The sequence below is a fragment of the Siphateles boraxobius genome, unplaced genomic scaffold, assembly GCF_051911475.1.
Source record: "Siphateles boraxobius isolate OS27281-9 unplaced genomic scaffold, OSU_SipBor_1 26, whole genome shotgun sequence".
NCBI classification, from domain to species: domain Eukaryota; kingdom Metazoa; phylum Chordata; class Actinopteri; order Cypriniformes; family Leuciscidae; genus Siphateles; species Siphateles boraxobius.
Window position 1 is genome coordinate 19,274,363 of NW_027508876.1, and position 19,245 is coordinate 19,293,607.

At 41.6% G+C, this 19,245-nt stretch overlaps 1 protein-coding gene across 2 annotated transcripts; it reads right to left on the bottom strand.

Moving 5' to 3' along the window:
• Window positions 1-1,119: 1,119 nt before the first annotated feature.
• On the bottom strand, window positions 1,120-19,210 carry tmprss7 (transmembrane serine protease 7). Of its 2 annotated transcripts, none has more exons than XM_077244701.1 (18): window positions 18,970-19,210; window positions 16,743-16,944; window positions 15,909-16,039; window positions 15,754-15,821; window positions 15,467-15,660; window positions 15,248-15,283; window positions 13,883-14,111; window positions 13,645-13,769; window positions 13,459-13,571; window positions 13,253-13,359; window positions 12,386-12,522; window positions 12,108-12,215; window positions 5,017-5,124; window positions 4,820-4,936; window positions 2,670-2,868; window positions 2,295-2,563; window positions 1,602-1,738; window positions 1,120-1,448 (listed from the first exon to the last, which is right to left on the bottom strand). In XM_077244701.1, exons 1-18 carry the CDS (start codon window positions 19,036-19,038, stop codon window positions 1,290-1,292), a joined length of 2,508 nt encoding a protein of 835 aa, XP_077100816.1. In that variant the 5' UTR covers window positions 19,039-19,210; the 3' UTR covers window positions 1,120-1,289. The 2 variants fall into 2 exon arrangements, with proteins under 2 accessions (XP_077100816.1, XP_077100817.1); XM_077244702.1 differs by having other exon boundaries at window positions 13,690-13,769; window positions 18,970-19,151.
• Window positions 19,211-19,245: the final 35 nt, after the last annotated feature.

Consider the following 19,245-nt stretch of genomic DNA (forward strand, 5'->3'; position numbering starts at 1 on the left):
TGACCTGGCATGCATAATAGGCCTACAGCGTTTTTAATCGTTTTCGTGGATCTGTGTGAACGCGGTCATTATCTGACAACTTTGTCTTCTCGAAAAATGCTTAGGAAAAACTTTTTTTAGTAGGCCTACACTATTATCATGTAAACATACTTAAAATCTCAGGCTACGTTTAAATAACGATGTACAAAAAAAGTTTTTCCTTTGCGTTTTTCGCGCACAGGTTTGTCACCTTGTCAAAACAATCCCTGTTGAATCACACGGATGCGCAAAAACGATTAAAAACACTGTATTATACAAGCATGCACATGACGTCACCGTTTTAACAAATCGATTACATGGAGACAATAACCGTATAATTTTAAAAAACTTGCACTTTGTCGTGTAAATGAATGGCCTAAACGAATAAATATTTTTTAGTTGAAAACTGTGTCGTGCAAACCGACCCTCAGTTTTATGCCAATGCAACTATGTTATAAATAAATTTGTTGTGCCTAATCTTTTATAAAATAATGATATATGGTGATCAGGCCTTGTATCATCACATAGCGATAATTTGCCTAATTATATGAAATATGGACAAATGGACATAAATTACTGATTTCCTAGCAACAAAACGAGCATTAAAGACGATATTAAAGCATTGTTTCATATAGACTTTTATTAAAATCATTAATTATTATTATTAATAATTAACATATTTATCTACAAAGTAGGTCTAATATATCTTCCTTTTTTAAGCTCTTTGTGTGCAAGTCTTTTGAGCGATGTTTTTTAATTAAAGCTTCAGAAACCAACACAGAATTCCATGTGAAATGGTTATTAATTCTCGCTATGTATTGATATTAAAGTCTACCAAGGCTATTTTTAATATAATACTCGTAATAACTATTTTGAATCTGAATATGGTGCCAATGAGCTATACCAATTTGCACTTAACAGCTGTGTAAAAGCGCAGCCCATATTTTGCCATGTTCAACAGTGAAACGTCCATGGCTGTGTTAAGTAGATCTTATAACCAATGGTCCAAAGGTCTCTATTATATTACATTTAATAAAAAATGTGTGTGTGTGTGTGTGTGTGTGTTTGTGTGTGTATATATTATGCTCTATAGTATACATGTTAAACTTAAAAACACCAACAATAACTTTATTGTTCAAGACAAATGTATTATGGTGTTACATGATTGAATGACCATTAAATAACACATTTAATTGTTGTTTAGGTGAAAATGGCTTGTTTTAAATGAGTTACAGACTGAATTATAAGGTGGATTCACTTGGCTGTGCATTTTAAATATGTCTTTGGATCCAATCTATGAACTTGGCCACTCTGGTGTAAACTCCGGGAAAGTTGGGTCTGCCACAGCCGGAACCCCAACTCACAATGCCCGTCAGAAACCAGCGGCTGCCTGCGTGTGCTTGACAAGACAGAGGACCACCCGAATCCCCCTGCAATCAAAAACTGCTTATGTAAAAATCCAAAGAGACAGCTCACTTTAAACAATGAGAAAGGTTAGTACTTTAATAATGCTCTGAAATTAGATACTAAGCTAATTGGTTCATAAGGCAGGACCAAGTCCAATGCCTGTTATCTCCCCTCACCCGGCAGGCATCTTGTTCTCCTGAGGGCACGCCAGCACACAGCATGCGAGGTGACACAGGGCTGTAGCTTCTCTTGCATTCACTCTGACTTAAAATGCTAACTTCTGCCTTCTGCAATACTGTGGGTAGCACCTTATCTGTATTAACAGAGGAAAAATATGCTATTTCATTGTCATTTATTGTAGACCTAAAACTGATTTTATTTTTCTAGTTACGCTCCTGCTTAAAAGTTTGGGGTCTGTAAGACTGAAGGACAATTATTCAGCAAGGACAAGTCAAAATTTACAAATCAGTAATGACATTAATACTGTTACAATAGATTTCTGTTTAAAATAACAACTGTTCTTTTCTGTTCATCAAAGTTTTTTTAACAAAAATAATAAACAGCACGACTGTTTTCAATACTATTAATAATAATAAATGTCATGTGACACTGAAGACTGGAAAAATTATGCTGAAAATTCAGCTTTGACATCAAAGGGATAAATTACATTTTAAAAAATATTAAAGTAGACTTTAAATGGTTATATTTAATATTTCAAAATATTACTGTTTTGACTGTATTTTCAATCAAATAAATGCAGCCTTGGTAAGCATAAGAAACTTATTTTTTTTTAAAAAATTTAAAAAACTTTTCAATCAGCTTTTGAACAGTAGTTTACATCATCTGTCATTGTTTTTTGAGCTCTTTACCCTGTTCAGAACGGTAACCCCAACCGGTGACCCAGCAGCGGTGCCCGTCAGGGAAGGTTTGAGAAGGGGCCGGCAGACAGATGGGCTGGATATATTGTTCCAGGCTGCTGGGCCAGGCCTTCTTCAACTGCACGAGGGCAATGTCATAGTCAAAATTTCTTGCATTGTAGAATTCATGCACCACAATTCGACGGATCTCGGCCACATGCTTGGCATTTCCCTGGTTTAGCATGCCCAGATGAGCCATCCACATACGTGGATCTGACAACCTGAAAGATCACACTTGCTCAAACTGCATTAAGAAATGTCATGGTTTACTTACCTGCTAAAATAACTTTGAAATTCAACAGTTTAGGTCTACCTGACGTTCCTCACCTCTCTTTGCGAAAACAGTGCGCTGCAGAAATGAGCCACTCATTAGAGAGGACCGATGCTCCGCAATACAGCTGACCAGAAAAATGCATGCTGACCTGCCACGGCCACTCTCCTTCCACCGCATTGATCCCACCTACAATACGCTGTTGTGGGGAGGCGCTATCAAATGTGCGCTTTAAAGAGGTGGGATTGCCACAGGCTACAAATCATATGGAAACAAATAAGACACAAGCAGACAAAAAAGTGTGTTAGTGTACAGCCATCGGAAATGACTGATATGCTACGTAAGGATGTATAAATGTGTACACTGATACAGGTGTGTACACTACTACAAAATAATTTTCAATGTAATAATAATTGAGAATTGAATTAGAATGACTGATGATCATGTGACACTGAAGACTGGAGTAAAGGCTGCTGCAAACTCAGCTTTGTCATTACAGGAATAAATTACATTTTAAAATAGATTCAAATAGAAAAGACTATTTTAAATTGTAATAATATTTTGCAATGTTACAGTTTTTTACAGTAAATTCAGCCTTGGTGAGCATAAGAGACTTCTTTCAAAAACATTAAAAAATCTTAATTATTCCAAGCATTGTATGTGCATAAACTGTTCAATCATGACAGGTGCATCTAATGAGCCAAATCCAATAAAACCAGAGAGTATTTAGAAAGAGAATGAACCATGAACAAAGCTCAGCTTGTCTCCTGTAATCTCCCTCTGATTAAACTCCAACACACACACACACACACACACCAATTACCAAACATCGTTTCAAGACAACTATTGTAAAAAGGTCAATAGATAATAATAATAGCAACAATATCATCATAGTATATGTAGGATATTTAAGGTTGAACATAACATGGTGGTCCTAAATTAACTTTTGGAGTCTCTTTGAAAGATGTGGAACTTAATTGATTCATAGCATCAATGTGAATCTTAAAGGTCACTGAAGTGCCTTGAAACGTGCAGTACTATTCAATGTGTTGATGTAATTTCCACTGAAACAGGAAGACAAAGCGGGACATATTGAACAATTCCTCTTCTTTTTTTAAATAGCCAATAGCGTAAAGCCGCAGTTTCCTGCTAATCTCCTCTATATCGCTTTAGACTTTATTCGCCCCAATGGAAAGCATATTTACACTGTCTGAATAATTCCCTACCCCCTTTATAGTGCACTATGTGCCCAATGTAGAAAATAGTAAATGTGGGAACAAGTGACCGATTTTAGCATTTGATTGGACAGAAAATCTGATGAGAAGCTGAAGTGCAGAGTGATGTCATCAAAATCACTGATCCATATTGGCAGAAGTGAGAGACTGTATGTTTTATAATAATAATGATAATTCGATAAACCATAATTCTTGGCACTCAAAGCACTTTACATAGAAGGGGGGAATCTCCTCAACCACCACCAATGTGCAGCATCCACCCTGGATGATGCGACGGCAGCCATATTCCACACAGCTTATTGGTGGAGAGGAGACAGAGTGATGAAGCCAATTAGTATATGTATATATATAGACACATGAAGGAAATGAACCAAAAAAAACAACAACAAAAAAACAAACAAAGAAAGCATTAAATTGCATGCAAATTAATGCTTTCTTTTTCTACTATAATGTTTTTTTGGTTTTGCTCACACAGTCATTTTTTGCTTGCTTTTTTTTCTTACTTTTCACGCCTTGGTTTTCTTTGCAACATTTGAAATGAGAAATGAGAGCAAAAAAAACCCAAAAGCGTGAGCAGGAAGAAATAGGAGAGAGCAAAAAATGTCCGCGAGAGCAAAAAATGTCAGCGAGAGCAAAAAAATAAATAATTTGATGTAAGATGTGTCTTTAATTCTATTATTGACGTATATTAATTTTAATTCTGTGACTGAAATACATTTGCAGTCAGATTGATTCCGTATTGATACCTCATATGGATTTGAAGCTACCATATTGTTGATTGTTTCGCACAAAAGTGATTTTTTTAGTAATAGTTGAAAAGATTAGTAATAAACGACTAATAAAAAAAACTAAAACAGACATAAATTGTATTTAGACTAGGACCATGTCTATGTATAATCTACTATTAAATGTCTATAAACCAATCGGATGAGTGACATGAGGCTTTTGGATGTTGCCACAGGAAAACTCACCACAGTCCTTCTCATCACTGCGGTCGATGCAGTCGGGTAAGCCATCACATTTAGCATTTTTCTTAAGAATGCAGGCTCCATTGCCACAATGGTAACTGACTCCAGAACAGCTAGTCTCTGCATAGCCAACACATTAATAACTGTATAAACAATTGACACCTATCAAAGTTTGAATTTTTAAATAGTTTTCACATTACCTTGAGTACAGTTGGTCTCATCTTTACCACTGGAACAGTCCATCTCTCCATTACATATGTATAATGGGTGCAAAGGGGATGCACCTCCACAGATTTTAGGAGGTTTAGCTGTCAGATAGATAGTACAGACAATAAAATAGTGAATATTCACATGAATACTATTTTGAAATACCAAGATATTGTTTTAAACCAGTAGTTCTCAACCTTTCTACCTTTCTCTCTTGCATTTAAGACGACATTCAAAGACCCTCCTATCTAAGTTGATATGTACCTCTAATAGTACAAATAAATTAAAAAATATTGTAGCATTTTAATTAAAATTATGTTAAAGGACACCTATTATGACTTTTTTCAAAGTCATGATTTTGTTTTTGGGGACTGCTAGAATAGGATTTCATGTTTAAATCACATTATTTTCCAAATATCTTATATTGTTGCAGCACCCATATATATATATATATATATATATATATATATATATATATATATATATATATATATATATGGCAGCACCTCTCTTCTCAGTCTGTTTATAACGCTCTGTTTAGTTCCGGTCTCTATGAGGCCCCTCCTTCCAAAAAGTGCAATAACCTCTGATTGGTCAGCAATATCAGTGTGTTGTAATTGGTCTAGCGCCTCAAATGTGTTTTGAAAATGTTTCAACACACTGCTAACCAGGCCTCGCACCTTTTTTGCGAATGCTTTGGATGGGAATTATTTGAATTAGGAATATTGTGACATGTACATTCCCGAAAGAGAACTCAAGACTACAATCAAGGCGTTTCAGGTTCATAAAAGGTGCTTGTGAGAATAACTTTGTTACTTTGCAGACCTTTTTCATGCACAAAAAGCAACATTACACACTAAAGGCAGTTGAACATGTAAAAAAGCATAATAGGGCCCCAAATTTTGGATTGATATTATTTGAACAAATAATGGGTCCCCTCTGGAAGTTTGCTGAGGTCCCCTATAGCTCTGTGGTTGAGAACGTCCTGGTTGCGTATGCAACCCACCGTTCCCTGAAGGAGGGAACGGAGGACGTAGTCGACGGTCGACTGAATTGGGATCTCGCTAGAGAGCCTGTCCTCTTCGAGTACTATTGAACGAGCCAATGTAATTGGCGTGCGTGATTCGCATCACACACTCCGCCCCCGCGGCACGGGTATAAATACGGAAGTGGATGCACGCACTAGTTGCTTTTCGCTGAGGAGCCGAGAGTAACCCGGGGTCAGCGGTGGTCCAGCGGTAGTGGCAAGGGGACTACGTCCTCCGTTCCCTCCTTCAGGGAACGGTGGGTTGCATACGCAACCAGGACGTTCCCTTTCAGTCGAGAACGTCAGACGTAGTCGACGGTCGACTGAATTGGGATCACCCATTGAACACGCCACTAACGCTGCCACCTTCCAGTGCCTAAACCAAAGCCTCCTGATGCCCCCGCAAACTTAAGGCGGGGAAGGACAGGGCTTAGGCCAAGGAAGTCACTGCTGTTCCTACAGGACCACTGGGAAAGCGTTCCCCGTACGTTGGAAGGAAGGGACGCTGCGGAAGCCACATCCAACCCAGAGGGAGGTAATGTGGAGAATACACATATGAACTGGGCGGAAACCGGGCAGTCTAACATATGGAATGTCACTGGGGTGGCTCCAGCCTAAGACGGGGGGAGAAACACCGGACAGTGACGGCAGAGAGACTCTGCCGAGGGAAGACACGGGCTCACCGCCGGGAGCCGTATCGTGGAAGAATACACATATGGGGTCACCGAAGGGACCGCAACATATGGACCCAGCCTAACACAGGTTCCACACTGCTTACGAGTGGTAGGCCTAACACCAGACGTTCCGCACGTCCGACGTCGGAGGGGTGTGGAGGAACTCAACAGGGTTCAATTTTAAGGGAACTCAACCGGAGTAGAAAGGCGCACGTATCCAGTCCATAGGAGGGGAATGGCGCAGCAAGCCGACACTTGAACCGGGCTCACGGTGAAACTGGCTTCATGAGAAGGGAGCCCACGGGAAGCAGCGGTTCAACTAGGTGTCGTCCAGCCCCCAACTCTAGAATCTGTTTAGCAAAGTATATCGTCAACGCCCAGGCGGAGCACTTTACACTCATCATAGAGGAGCTCAACACCTAAGTGGACATGTTGCATCTCGAATTTTCACCGAAATGAAGGCAAGCACTAAGTGCAACTTTGCATGGAAACAGCCTTCCCTCTCTGCTGAATTCCAACAGATATTTGTAGAGCTGGTCTGAGGTCTATGACTTGCATTCTGTATACGTCCAAGCGAACGGACAGAGAAGCCAGGGCTGGATCTGCCTCCTCCAGGCAGCGCTTGCAGGCTCACCACCTGCTCCTATTACGGGAGAGGTAGGAACCTTGGGCACAATCCGAGCCGGGGTCTCAGCTTGTGAGAGTTAGCCGGCCCAGACTCCAGGCACAATACGTTGACCGAAAGCGAGCAAGTCCCTACCCTCTAGTAGAGACCACGCGAGCAGGAGAACTGATATAACAGATTTTTAACTCACTGCCTGCAGTGGCTCAGGGGCGGTCTCTGCAGTGCAGTCGCACCAGGGACAAGGCCCAAGAGGATAAAGAGGGACACAAGGATTTACAAGACCTTGCTCCTCAGGAACCTGACGATCAGAACGTGCTTCTGCATACTTCTGCAACACGATGAGCGTCGTTTAAACACCGAGGCAACATCATTTTGAGGGTGATTTAGGAAAACAGCCTACTGCAACCCATTTTGCAGGAAAGAGAGCACTGAAGTGATCGAAAGCTTTCAGGATCTCCTCTGGAGAGAAGACGCACTCAACGACTAGGTTCCACTTCTAAAGGCGTAAGCACGCTACCCCATTCTAGGGGGTGCTCGCAGAAGTGATGGTAACTATCACATGTTCTTGTGATAGCCACCTGAACCTCCGCGTTCAGATGTAAGACCGCCCGGAATCCCCGGGGGAAGAACGCGTGTGCCATCGTGCCCCGCCCCCGAAGAGTTTTCCGGGGAAGTCAGGAAGGCTGTTGATGGGAACCAGGTCTAGTTGGGCCAATAAGGGGCAACTATGAAGACCTGTTCCTCTCCTGACTTGGCACGTAGGTGCAAGTGACGGGCGCGAAAGACAGGAGCATTGCTCAACACAACATGTGAAGATCACTGGGCTTTAGGAGCGTTTTCTGCTCAGCACTTGGGTGTGACAAGTTCACTGAGCTTCAGGAGCATTCCTGCTCAACACCTGAGTGTGATAAACTCACCGAGCTTCAGGAGCATTTCTGCTCAACACTTGAGTGCGAAGAACCTCACTGAGCGACAGGAGCATTTCTGCTCAGCACTTGAGTGTGACAAGTTCACTGAGCTTCAGGAGCATTCCTGCTCAACACCTGAGTGTGATAAACTCACCGAGCTTCAGGAGCATTTCTGCTCAACACTTGAGTGCGAAGAATTTCACTGAGCGACAGGAGCATTTCTGCTCAGCACTTGAGTGTGCCAAGTTCACTGAGCCTCAGGAGCATTCTTGCTCAACACCTGAGTGTGATAAACTCACTGAGCTTCAGGAGCATTTCTGCTCAACACTTGAGTGCGAGGAACTTCACTGAGCACCAGGAGCATTTCTGCTCAGCACTGCGTGTGATGAATTCACTGAGCTACCTGTGATGGACTCACTGAGCTACAGGAGCATTGCTGCTCAACACCTGAGTGCGATGAACTTCACTGAGTTTCAGGAGCAACTCTGCTCAACATGAAGTGTGATGATCTCACTGACTTGAGCAGGCGCAAGGCGACCCTGAGTCGCAGGCACTTTTTAGAAGGCTCACTGGGGTTAAACGTATTCTGCGGGCCCCCGGGGCAGCTGAGACCCAGTGTTTGTCCAAGGGTAGTCCGCTCGGTTTACCCAAACACTGGCGGAAAAATAAAAGCAGGGGGGCAATTGAGCGGCCCCGGAATGGTCAAGACCCAGCCGGACCCAGGGGATGGAGTCTCCACTTGCCCTGGCTATAACTGTCGTGAGGCTCGATGGCGGCACGATTGAGTAAGCGGGAGGAGTGGAACAAGGCGCCCTCAGAAGCGCCTGACTCCAAGGAGGAGGTGACGGGAGAGTTTGTGACACCCGCAATGTCTAACAACTCGGGGCACGAATGCCCGTGTAGTCGGGGGTCGCCCAGGCCCCCGTTAAAACACGCCCTTTGTACATGGCCCCTCTGCTGAGGAGGGTTTGGCAGCAGACCGGGATGAACTATAGTCACACAGGGTGAGCTGCTCTGCCACGGTCACCTCGGGACTCGATCGTAAAGCTAGCGCTGAAGCGGTCACATACGGAGGAAGCCAAAGGCTGCTGGCTACCGTATACCCCAGGAGCCTCTGAATCTTTTCAGTGGGACCCCTTCTCACTTCAACACCAGCTGAACACATTCTCACTGGAGAGACTTCAACACCAGCTGAACACATTCTCACTGGAGAGACGTGTTGGACCGAGTACCTCTCCAAAACTGAAAAAGAGATACTCAGCCCGTGGGCGAGATTACTCTCTTCCAGTTGACCTGAAGACCCAACGGGCTCTGGAGCACTCGAGGGGAAGGACACTACATGTCTTTCAGGTCAAAGCTGCAGACCAATCTTGGGCCAAGATGGTCACGACTCACCACCTAGTAGCACGAAGAACGAGTTTACAACTGGCCTTCGTACCGGCTGGAGGAGCGGCTATATCAAATCCTTCGCCAGCAGGATAAGATAAGCACGCACAAGTCAGGAGCACTGCTCAACACTCGGTGTGATGAATATCACTGAATTTTCAGGAGCACGTCTGCTCAACACCTAATGTGATGACTATCACTGACTTGAGCGGGGTAGCCGAGCCTGAGGTGGGGCAGCAAAGTAGAGAGAGTGGTGTTAGTGTGCTGTGCAACACTTACCTGTCTCCACAAGCGGCAGGGGGCGCGTGAGAAGGCGGATGACCGGGTCCTCCGCACCAAGCTGCCTGCTGGCGACCAAGGGGGAGCTGAGGGGTGTAAGGCTATACAGGGTCACACCCGCCAGACTGGCCCTCTTGGGACCCAGGAACAGATGAAATTGCTCTCTCTTTGAAGTGTGGGTACCGCTTGCTCCGCTTTTTTATTTTTTTTTTTAGGGAGCCAGCGGCGGAACAGACACACACACAAACAAAGGCTCCACCCGGCCCTCACCCGGGGGGAGGGAGTGATCGTGCCACTCCAAGAGCATCTCATCCATTCCTTGGCGGCCCGCTCCAGAATGCTTTCGCTGTCGCTTGCCACCTGGCTTGGCAGCGCCTGGAGCGGGCTGGGCGTCTCTACTGCGGCCGGCTCCATGCTGAGGCCTGGGTGGAGGCTGCTGCGGAGGGCCAGCAGGAGCGGCGGCCGGAGAACGCCCACGGCGACGAGCAGGCGGAGGAGCTGCCACCGGCGGCGGGTGGAGGAAGCAGCTGGCCACCGGGGCAGGATGTGCCGGATGACCTCCGTCTGCGCTTGAGCGGCAGAGAACTGTTTGATGCAGTTCTCCACCGCGTCGCCGACCAGCCCAACCTGGGAAATTGGGGAGACCAGGAACCGAACCTTGTCCGCATCCGCCATACCAACCAGGCTGAGCCAACGAAGGCGCTACTGGACCACCAAGGTGGACATCGCCAGACCGATCACGCACGCTACGACACCCGTACCCCGGAGGGTGAGGTCGGATGCAGTGCGGTGCTCACCTATGAGCGCACGGTCTGGATTACCCTTGTGCATGCCATGGGTGCCCTAGCCTGCAGCAACACCATGGCACGCAAGAGGAAGGGGCACCCTCCGATGCTGCAATCGGCGTCCTGTCCTCCAGGGGAGCCCCGAGTGAAACCGCTGGCCCACCCATTACAGATGGACCAGCAGACAACACAGGAGGCTCCAGTGGTTGCAGTGGAAGGGAGGAGTGAGGAGCCCACAGGGAATGGTTACCGGGCGGGACATCCAACACTATCCTCCGGTCACCCATCCCACACAGCACCCGAGGGTGGGGCATGGTAATGGGGACTCGCTCTCCGCGAACGAAGGCGAGTCTCGCCCTCAACACTGCGACAGTCATGTTCCCACAGTGAAAACATGAGCTGTCCACAAAAGCTGTCTCAGCGTGCTGTAAGCCAAACACATGACACAACAGTTGTGACCATCAGAGAGAGACAGGGAACGACCGCACCCAGAAACGCACGGGCGGAATGACATCTTGAAAAAGACGTAAACGCACCCGTGTTGCTCTTTCAGAAAATAGGACCGTCACCAGTGCCGGAGCACACAGGGGAATGACCGCGGCAACACTGAACAGAGAACTGAAACAGTGAAGCACTCACTTTTCCGCCCTCTAACCAGCCATCAACACACACAAACATTTAGAAATTTGTTGCTGTTAAAACAGCAGTTGAGAGCTCAAAGCTCGCGATCACCGCTGCACTCGCGCTGTAGAACACCAGCACTGGGAGAGTCTTCCTGAAGAACACCGACACACTCGCTCGTTGTAGACAACAGCACTCTCAGAGACATCAAACGATCGGCTCCGAAGCGAAAGGCAACTAGTGCGTGCATCCACTTCCGTATTTATACCCGCGCCGCGGGGGCGGAGTGTGTGATGCGAATCACGCACGCCAATTACATTGGCTCGTTCAATAGTACTCGAAGAAGACAGGCTCTCTAGCGAGATCCCAATTCAGTCGACCGTCGACTACGTCTGACGTTCTCGACTGAAAGGGAACCACTGTTGTATATTATTCTTATATACACATAAGCCACTTTTCCACCGTCGGTTAGAATGGTCCTAAGAACAGTGAGGAAAAGTTCCTGTTATGCTTCCACCTGAGCTTGGTTCGCCACGCACCAATTATAAACTGTTTTCGGCCTGGAAGTCCAAAAGGTGCAGGTAGAATGCATGTAGTGACGTCGCCACTCAGGATGGAAAATGAAACGGAATGGAACAGTTAAGCAACGAGAATGGTTTAACCTGACGGTGGAAAAGCAGTTATAGTATATGAAACTAACATGAAATGCTTCTTTGTAACTTGTTTTACTATAGTAGAACTACTTGGATTACATGGATTACATTTTGTGGTTAACATACAACAAAAAATCTCATCGCTCTCATCCTGACAGTCATCCAGTCCATCACAGCGCTTGAACTTTTCCACACACAGGCCTGTAGAGCACAAGAAGTGACTTTCTGGGCATGCTAGGAGAAACAAACAAGACCAGAGTAAACCCATTTGGTGCCATGAGTCATTTTACTGGCATATAATTATAAATAGTATTCCTTTGCTCGTAAGTCAGATTGTACTACTTGAGAAAAGGACTATTTGAAATTGTTCTCCATTTCCTTTGTTTCAGCAGCATTGTTCTTACGCTGACTGGTGTTGTAACTGCTGTAAGTGGCACTGAAGGGTTGGGCAGCACTTCGTGAACTGCAGCGGAAAACCACTTCAGGGTTTTGAGCAGGAATGCGGAAGACAGTTGAGTGGTCAATGTAGATTCCACAATATCTGTAAATCAGTCACAGTTATTTCTATACCAATTGACAAACGTTGAATATCAGACCTGATAAATATCACATACTGTCAACACTGAAGGAATAGTTCAGCTAAAATTAATATTCTGTCATTATTTACTCACCGTCATGTCTTTCCAAACCTGTTTGACCTTCTTATGTGTTTTATAGACCCTTTTTATGGCCTTTTTTTTGGGTGTTTGGTCAGTGGGAACTATTGCTGTATGAAAAAGAGCTGCATGAAGCTTCTTCAAAATATTTACAGTCACCATGAAATCAAAATTGACAAAAAATGATTTATCCATGCACATCTTTATTTTTTTTTATTCATATGCTATCCTTGTTAATCAAAATAACTTCCATTTCTTGAAGCGACATCTCTTCTCTTCTATGTGTTAACTGGCACGAAGGTTGGGATAACCTGACGCTCACATGACATCACAGCAATAGCAAACCACAATCATCCAATTATCCAATAAATTCCAGATGGACAAAAACAAGTCCTGGCCTACATTTTTTCTTGTTCAAGAAGCCATTTCACTCGGAAACACATCACAATAGGGAAGAAAAGACTATCGCTACATCCGTTTCATAGCGATCGGTGAGTAAAAAATGACTTTTAACTATTCCTATAAGAAATGAAATGTAGAAAAAATACAATAAAAAAAACCTAAAGATAACTGCCTCAGAAATGAGGTGAAATGTACCCTTGACAAATCACTTACATAATCTCATTGACTTTCCACCAGCCGTGTTCACAGTTATGCAAGTCTTTGAGTTTAAGCATGTAGTTCTGGAACCTGAGAGCTACACCCAGAGGACCGCTGGGCATCTGATACATCAACGGCCAACAAAAAACACAGCTCTGACACGCGAATACTGTGGATAATATCTCTACACATAAAAAAACGCCTTTGATTGGGTGCAGTACCTGAAACATCCAGGAGCAGGAGCACTGACGGGGCAACAGACTGGGGTAGAATGGACTGGTTATCACTCCAGCATCACCTGGGCCAGCGGGTAACGCGATCATATTTATACACTCTGTATGGGAAAGGCAAAAGAGACTCAGCATCAGCAGACACAAACATACAGATACTTTAGTCGAAGGACTCACGCTCCTGCATGAGAGCCTGGAAGAATCCTCGAAAGCTCTTTTTGCCTTGTGTGAGTTTGAATGAGAGCAGCATGACATTGGAAGTGGAGACCAATGAGATCGGGGCTGATACCGATTCACAGAACCTTGAAGAGAATGCATGAAAATTACACTGATAATCTGAGATTATGTTGTCCTTCATTTCACCAATCCAATCAAGACTGACTTCAAGATCTTTCCACTCCCTTCTGTCACAAACCTGTAGAGAATCATGCCTCTCATAGGAAGAAGAGCGTCATACACGGTGAGGGAATCATAGACACAGTCACTAGGGTCAATACTCAAGCTGTTCACAGTGAGTCGGACGAATGAGCCTGAAACACTTGTCAGTTTGATGTAGCAGCTCAAGCTTCCCCATGAAGAGAACACGTTGAGGGGAACACTCACATCAGGAACACCTGCGTACAGCTTATCCACACACTGAGAGCCTGTACACACAGAGAGATGATTACAGAACCCATCAAACATAGAATTACAGAAACAAGATTCTGATAATAATAATAATAAAAATAATACACATTTAAAAGGTGTTTGATGTATAGTTGGGAAAAATCTCAATTTCTATAACTGTAAATTGAATTGAATTTGCATACAGGATGTTGAATTGGAATTTGATTCTACATGTATAATTGCAAGTGAAATTGACTGAATTGCCATTCAAAGAAACTCAACACAGTTACTTCCAGTTTTCACAAATTGCATTAGTCAACTTATACAATATTAATAAAACATAAATTTCCAAAAATGTAGAAAGATTTTTTTTCTCTACTTATATTTGTAAACTATAAAATTCTGTCAAAACACTGAACACTGCTAAAACAGATTTTAATTAAGTTTTAATTGATTAATTAATAATTAAATCAATTAATTACATTTTTCAAATGCTTTTATAAAAATAAATATTGACATCCATTGCTTCATTTTAAAGACTAGAGTAATTAAAGCATGTAGGAAATGTTATTACGCCATATTCAATTAATGAAACAAAGAAATATGTGTACCTGTATGTATTGATCAAAAGTGACAGTAAATTTACTAAAGATTCATATAAATCTTTTGTAGAAGTCATATAAATGCTGTTTTTTAATCTTTCTATTCACAAAATAATCTTTCTGAGCACAACTTCACCATGATAATAAGAAAAGTTTCTTGAGCAGAAAATCATGTTAGAATGATTTCTGAAGGATCATGTGACACTGAAGACTGGAGTAATGATGCTGACATTTCAGGAATAAAATACATTTTAAAATATATGAAAATAGGAATTTTAAATTGAATAATAGGCTATTACAATATACAATAATCACAATGTTTCTGTTTTTACTGTACTTTTGATCAAATAAATACAGCTTTGGCGAGAATAAATTACTTTTTTCAAAAACTTTTTTTTCCAACCCCAAACTTTTGAATGGTAATGTAAGTTAATGTTCAAATTTGCTATAAATGTAAATTCAATTCAAGTCAAGTTCTAGAATTAAGCTGAAATTTAAAAGGCAGCTCAATTTCAGTTCTGAATTGCACACAACCCCGTCATATATGTAAATATCTGTCTTGACTGACTCACCCACAGCTGTTGATGTGTAATCCGAGCGTAAAGCAACTGGGAAGACAATATATATGCATTTACCATAATAATACTTATGAACAACAAAAAAACAAGAAATGTGTACATAACATTTAACATTAGTTAGTCAGAAGGACTCAAAGCAAACTTTTTATTTCGGGTATGTCATTTTTATACAGTCTTGCTACACTTGAGAAGGGGTAACATGGCTAAGATTACCATTGACAAGAATGGAGTCGATGTCCACAGGAAGGCCCTGCAGGAAGCCCACTGAAGACCTGTTCTTCAGACTCATAAGCACAGAGTCCCTGAGGATGGCACTCAAGCACTCCTCACACACTGCTGGAGTCCTCAGGTGCGGCACCACGAAGATCAACCAGAAATGCACCAGTACACCACCTTGATTATTATTACTGATGGGTGAGAGGTAATTGTAAGTAACCATGTGACATCTCAATTGACCTAATCAAGTAAATCCATCTAGCAGAGTAGTACTGGAGCTGTACCTCAGATCAGAGATGACGGTTTGTTTGTAGAGTCTGGACACTGATGACGTTCGGTATACGCTGGTTATCTTGTTGGAGATAAATATTAAAGTGATGGTGTCAATGGCTTTTTCAGGCCTTTTATTCTAATGACATATTTTTGCTGTGTCACTCACCACATGCTGTACGCGGTTAGCCATGGATACAAACTCACTCGAGTCAGCATGCCTGTACTCTGGTATAAACTCCACGTTGGCAACACGGAACATACCAGCAAAATAAACACCAGTGTTGCTCTCTCTCCGGACTACAAAACACATAGTGTGCACTTCAGTTAAAATAGATATGTGGACATAACTTTGTATATCCTTGTGAAAAAGCATACTTTTAAAAGAAGGAAATCATTTACTTTAAAATTAATTTTTAAGTACTAGCTGAGTGTAATGATTTCGGACATTAAATGTCTTAGGCATACAGTATGTACTGACAAGCATTTATGATCAGTTAAAATATACTTAATGTAATTTCTGTTGAAACTTGTGTCATGTATTTAAATATGTTTGTTGTAATTACACATTTGTAATAATGATAAAGTTGCAATTTAATTCATTTAAATTACAATAACTTTAAATTATAATCAGTATAATAAATATTATTATATTATTTTATATATTATTATAATCATGTACTTTACATAGGCTTAATGTCAGATCAAAATAAATGTACTTATTTAAAGCACAAAAACTTAATTATTAATATAATGATTTAAAATGTAATTTAAAGCTTTTAATTTGACATTATTACAAAGTGCACTTTTTAAAAGTGTTTAAGAAACAGAACTTTTACTTTGAGTTCACTTAAGTGGTCGTTCATTTAATTAATAATATTATCTGAGCATATATATTTTTTAAATATACTTAGATTTAACGTACACTACAAGTCTACAGAATACAATTAAGTGCACTTCTTTTTCACAAGGGTATGTATATGAGTGTTCGTGCTGAGCTTACATATAAAAACCCACAGAAGAGACCACATTATCACCACAATGACAAACACCACCACTGTAATAAGGATGGCCAGATTCTGCAGATCCAATATTGGGTTTTTCTTCTTTGGCTTTTTTGCTCTTCTTCTGCGTCTGTTATATCTTCTGCATAGTTTATTAAGAGTTGCGTCCACTGTAGCCACTTCCACGGACACGTCAGCTACCTGAAACCACAGGTATGTATCACATTCTGACCTGATGCAATAAACACACACTGGTGAAAAAAGCCAACCGCTGTTAGAATCAAAAGTGTGATGACCCGGATTATAGTAATTTGCATGAGTGCTATCATAACTTTCGGATAATTTTATTACACAATGCTAGACTCACAAGATATCATAAATGTTCTGCCACAAAAGTGCTGATGTCATTTCAGGACTCCAGATGTTTTACATTTCTTGAAGAGAAAAGACGGCCTCACATTTTAATTGGCTCATATGGAGAATGAGTGGGAAATCAGTGGCTTTGGATTTAAGGTGTGTGTTGTGTGGTCTTATCACAAACAGATATTATTGCAATGAGCGGTTAGAGTTACATGGTAAAGCCACTCAGTAATTCTGAGAGAGATCCAACTGGGTTACAAAATCCACCTAACTCTGAGTTAACAATGACTTAATGGGCAACTGCCTCAGTCATTTCTCCCATAATAAATTATTACAACCAATTACCGCAATCTCTATCTATTGTCCATCAACCTGATAGATGAATTTAAGGGTTTTCTTGAGCATAAAACGTATGAATATAGATTTGATGACTACACTATTCCCCGGTCATGGACAAGGTAACGGCTATAATCACACTAGACATGAGGTCAGCTACTGGTCAACCCCAAACTTGAATATTTGTGAACTTTTTCCATTACAATTAAACAATAATCTCATACTCCAATTTAGACACAATTACATGTGACATTGACTTACAAAAAAAAAAAAAAAGGTATGATATAGTTACTGTCATGGTTTATTGGACATGGTGCAAATGTTTTTTTTTTTAGACATTTTGCTTAGAAACACCATGGAGCATCATTGTATCATTTTACCACCATGATATTTTTGAAGAACCTTTTTATGCAATAGATAGATAGATCGTATTGCAGTATTATCAACTAATCCCATCACTGTAGCTACTATGATATCACTATCATTTTTTTGCAAGCAAATATTACCAGACATTAATATTTTTTTCTGAAAGGCAAGTTAGAATCATTTGTTTCGTGACCATCACAATGACTCTCGCGTTCATTGAGGTTGTCCAGTCATGCATTATTTACATGATGTCATCCCATCTCTTTCACCGTATTTCATTTACAACGAGGTAACACGGTATTTCCTAGGAAAATAATGCTACAATATTCAAAAACAGCCAAGAGTTAAAATTTATTTTAATATCGAAATGCTTCAAAATTAAGTTGAAGTACACAAATAGCAGGTACAGTACATAGGGACCATCTACAAAATATAAACGATTAAAAAAACGTACAATGGCCTGGTCACAGTTAAATAAAAAGAGCAATGTTCACACATAGATTTGTGTTTCACATGCTGGAGCACACTTAACACAATATAAAAATTGTTATTTGCGTACACCTCCGATGACAGTCATTGAACGTTTTTAGTAAGAACCTTCTTTGTAGACGGTCCCAAACTTTCGCCAAGTTAAGCATAGTGAAATACTGTATAGCCTACACTTTGCAATCCATCGAGGCAGGTATCAACAAATAAACTGCGATCACTTATGTATATTCTTATGATATCCAGATAAACCCATTTTCATGCAGTTATGGGCTTTATTCAAATCGTTAAGTAAAAAAGGCTTCGAGGCTTACTATTTGAGAAATGTCAAGCCAATAACTTCATAGCCGCCTTAACAGAGGTCAAAATGGTTTTACTCTCAGAAATCACCATACCGCAGTTTACGACTAAATAACTTATTGAAATTTATATTACAGTAAAACTATAGAACGTGGTTACCAGTCATTAAAAATGTGCAATCAAAAAAAACTAAACTAAATAAAAACATTGTTTCTTTATTTGAAAGATAGTATTTTATATTGTGATTTTGAAGTAAATAATAATAACTAAGTGACTATAACTAAGTGACTATTGACTACAATAACAAAAATAGCTATTTTGGTATATCTAGGTTTACCATGGTGATATTTAAAGGGTCTAGCAGTATTAATTACTCACACTTGTGGCGTCTTCCCTTGCCGCATCATCCTCGCTCCCCTGCCCGCCTTCCTCTCGCTCTGTTTCCATGGCATACACTCATTCATTTGGACCGGTAATCTCAAATGCGGGTACCCTGCATTGTTACAACTGTTTCCCGCTAAAATACCTGTATGTAACCATGACGTGAATGTGAGCAGCGGAAAGAAGGCAAACGACACGAGGAGCTTCGTTTCCACCTAACAGTATGTAACTGTATCCTGGCAGGTGTGCAGACAGTGAGCCTTGTGTTCACTT

Excerpts from the sequence above, each read along its gene's own strand:
- tmprss7 (XM_077244701.1), bottom strand. The coding sequence starts at position 19,038 with ATGGAAACAGAGCGAGAGGAAGGCGGGCAGGGGAGCGAGGATGATGCG. Across the intron at positions 15,661-15,753 it reads ACCGTCATCTCTGATCTGAG|TAATAATAATCAAGGTGGTG; the intron begins GTACAGCTCCAG and ends CTCACCCATCAG. Across the intron at positions 4,937-5,016 it reads TGAGACCAACTGTACTCAAG|AGACTAGCTGTTCTGGAGTC; the intron begins GTAATGTGAAAA and ends TTGGCTATGCAG.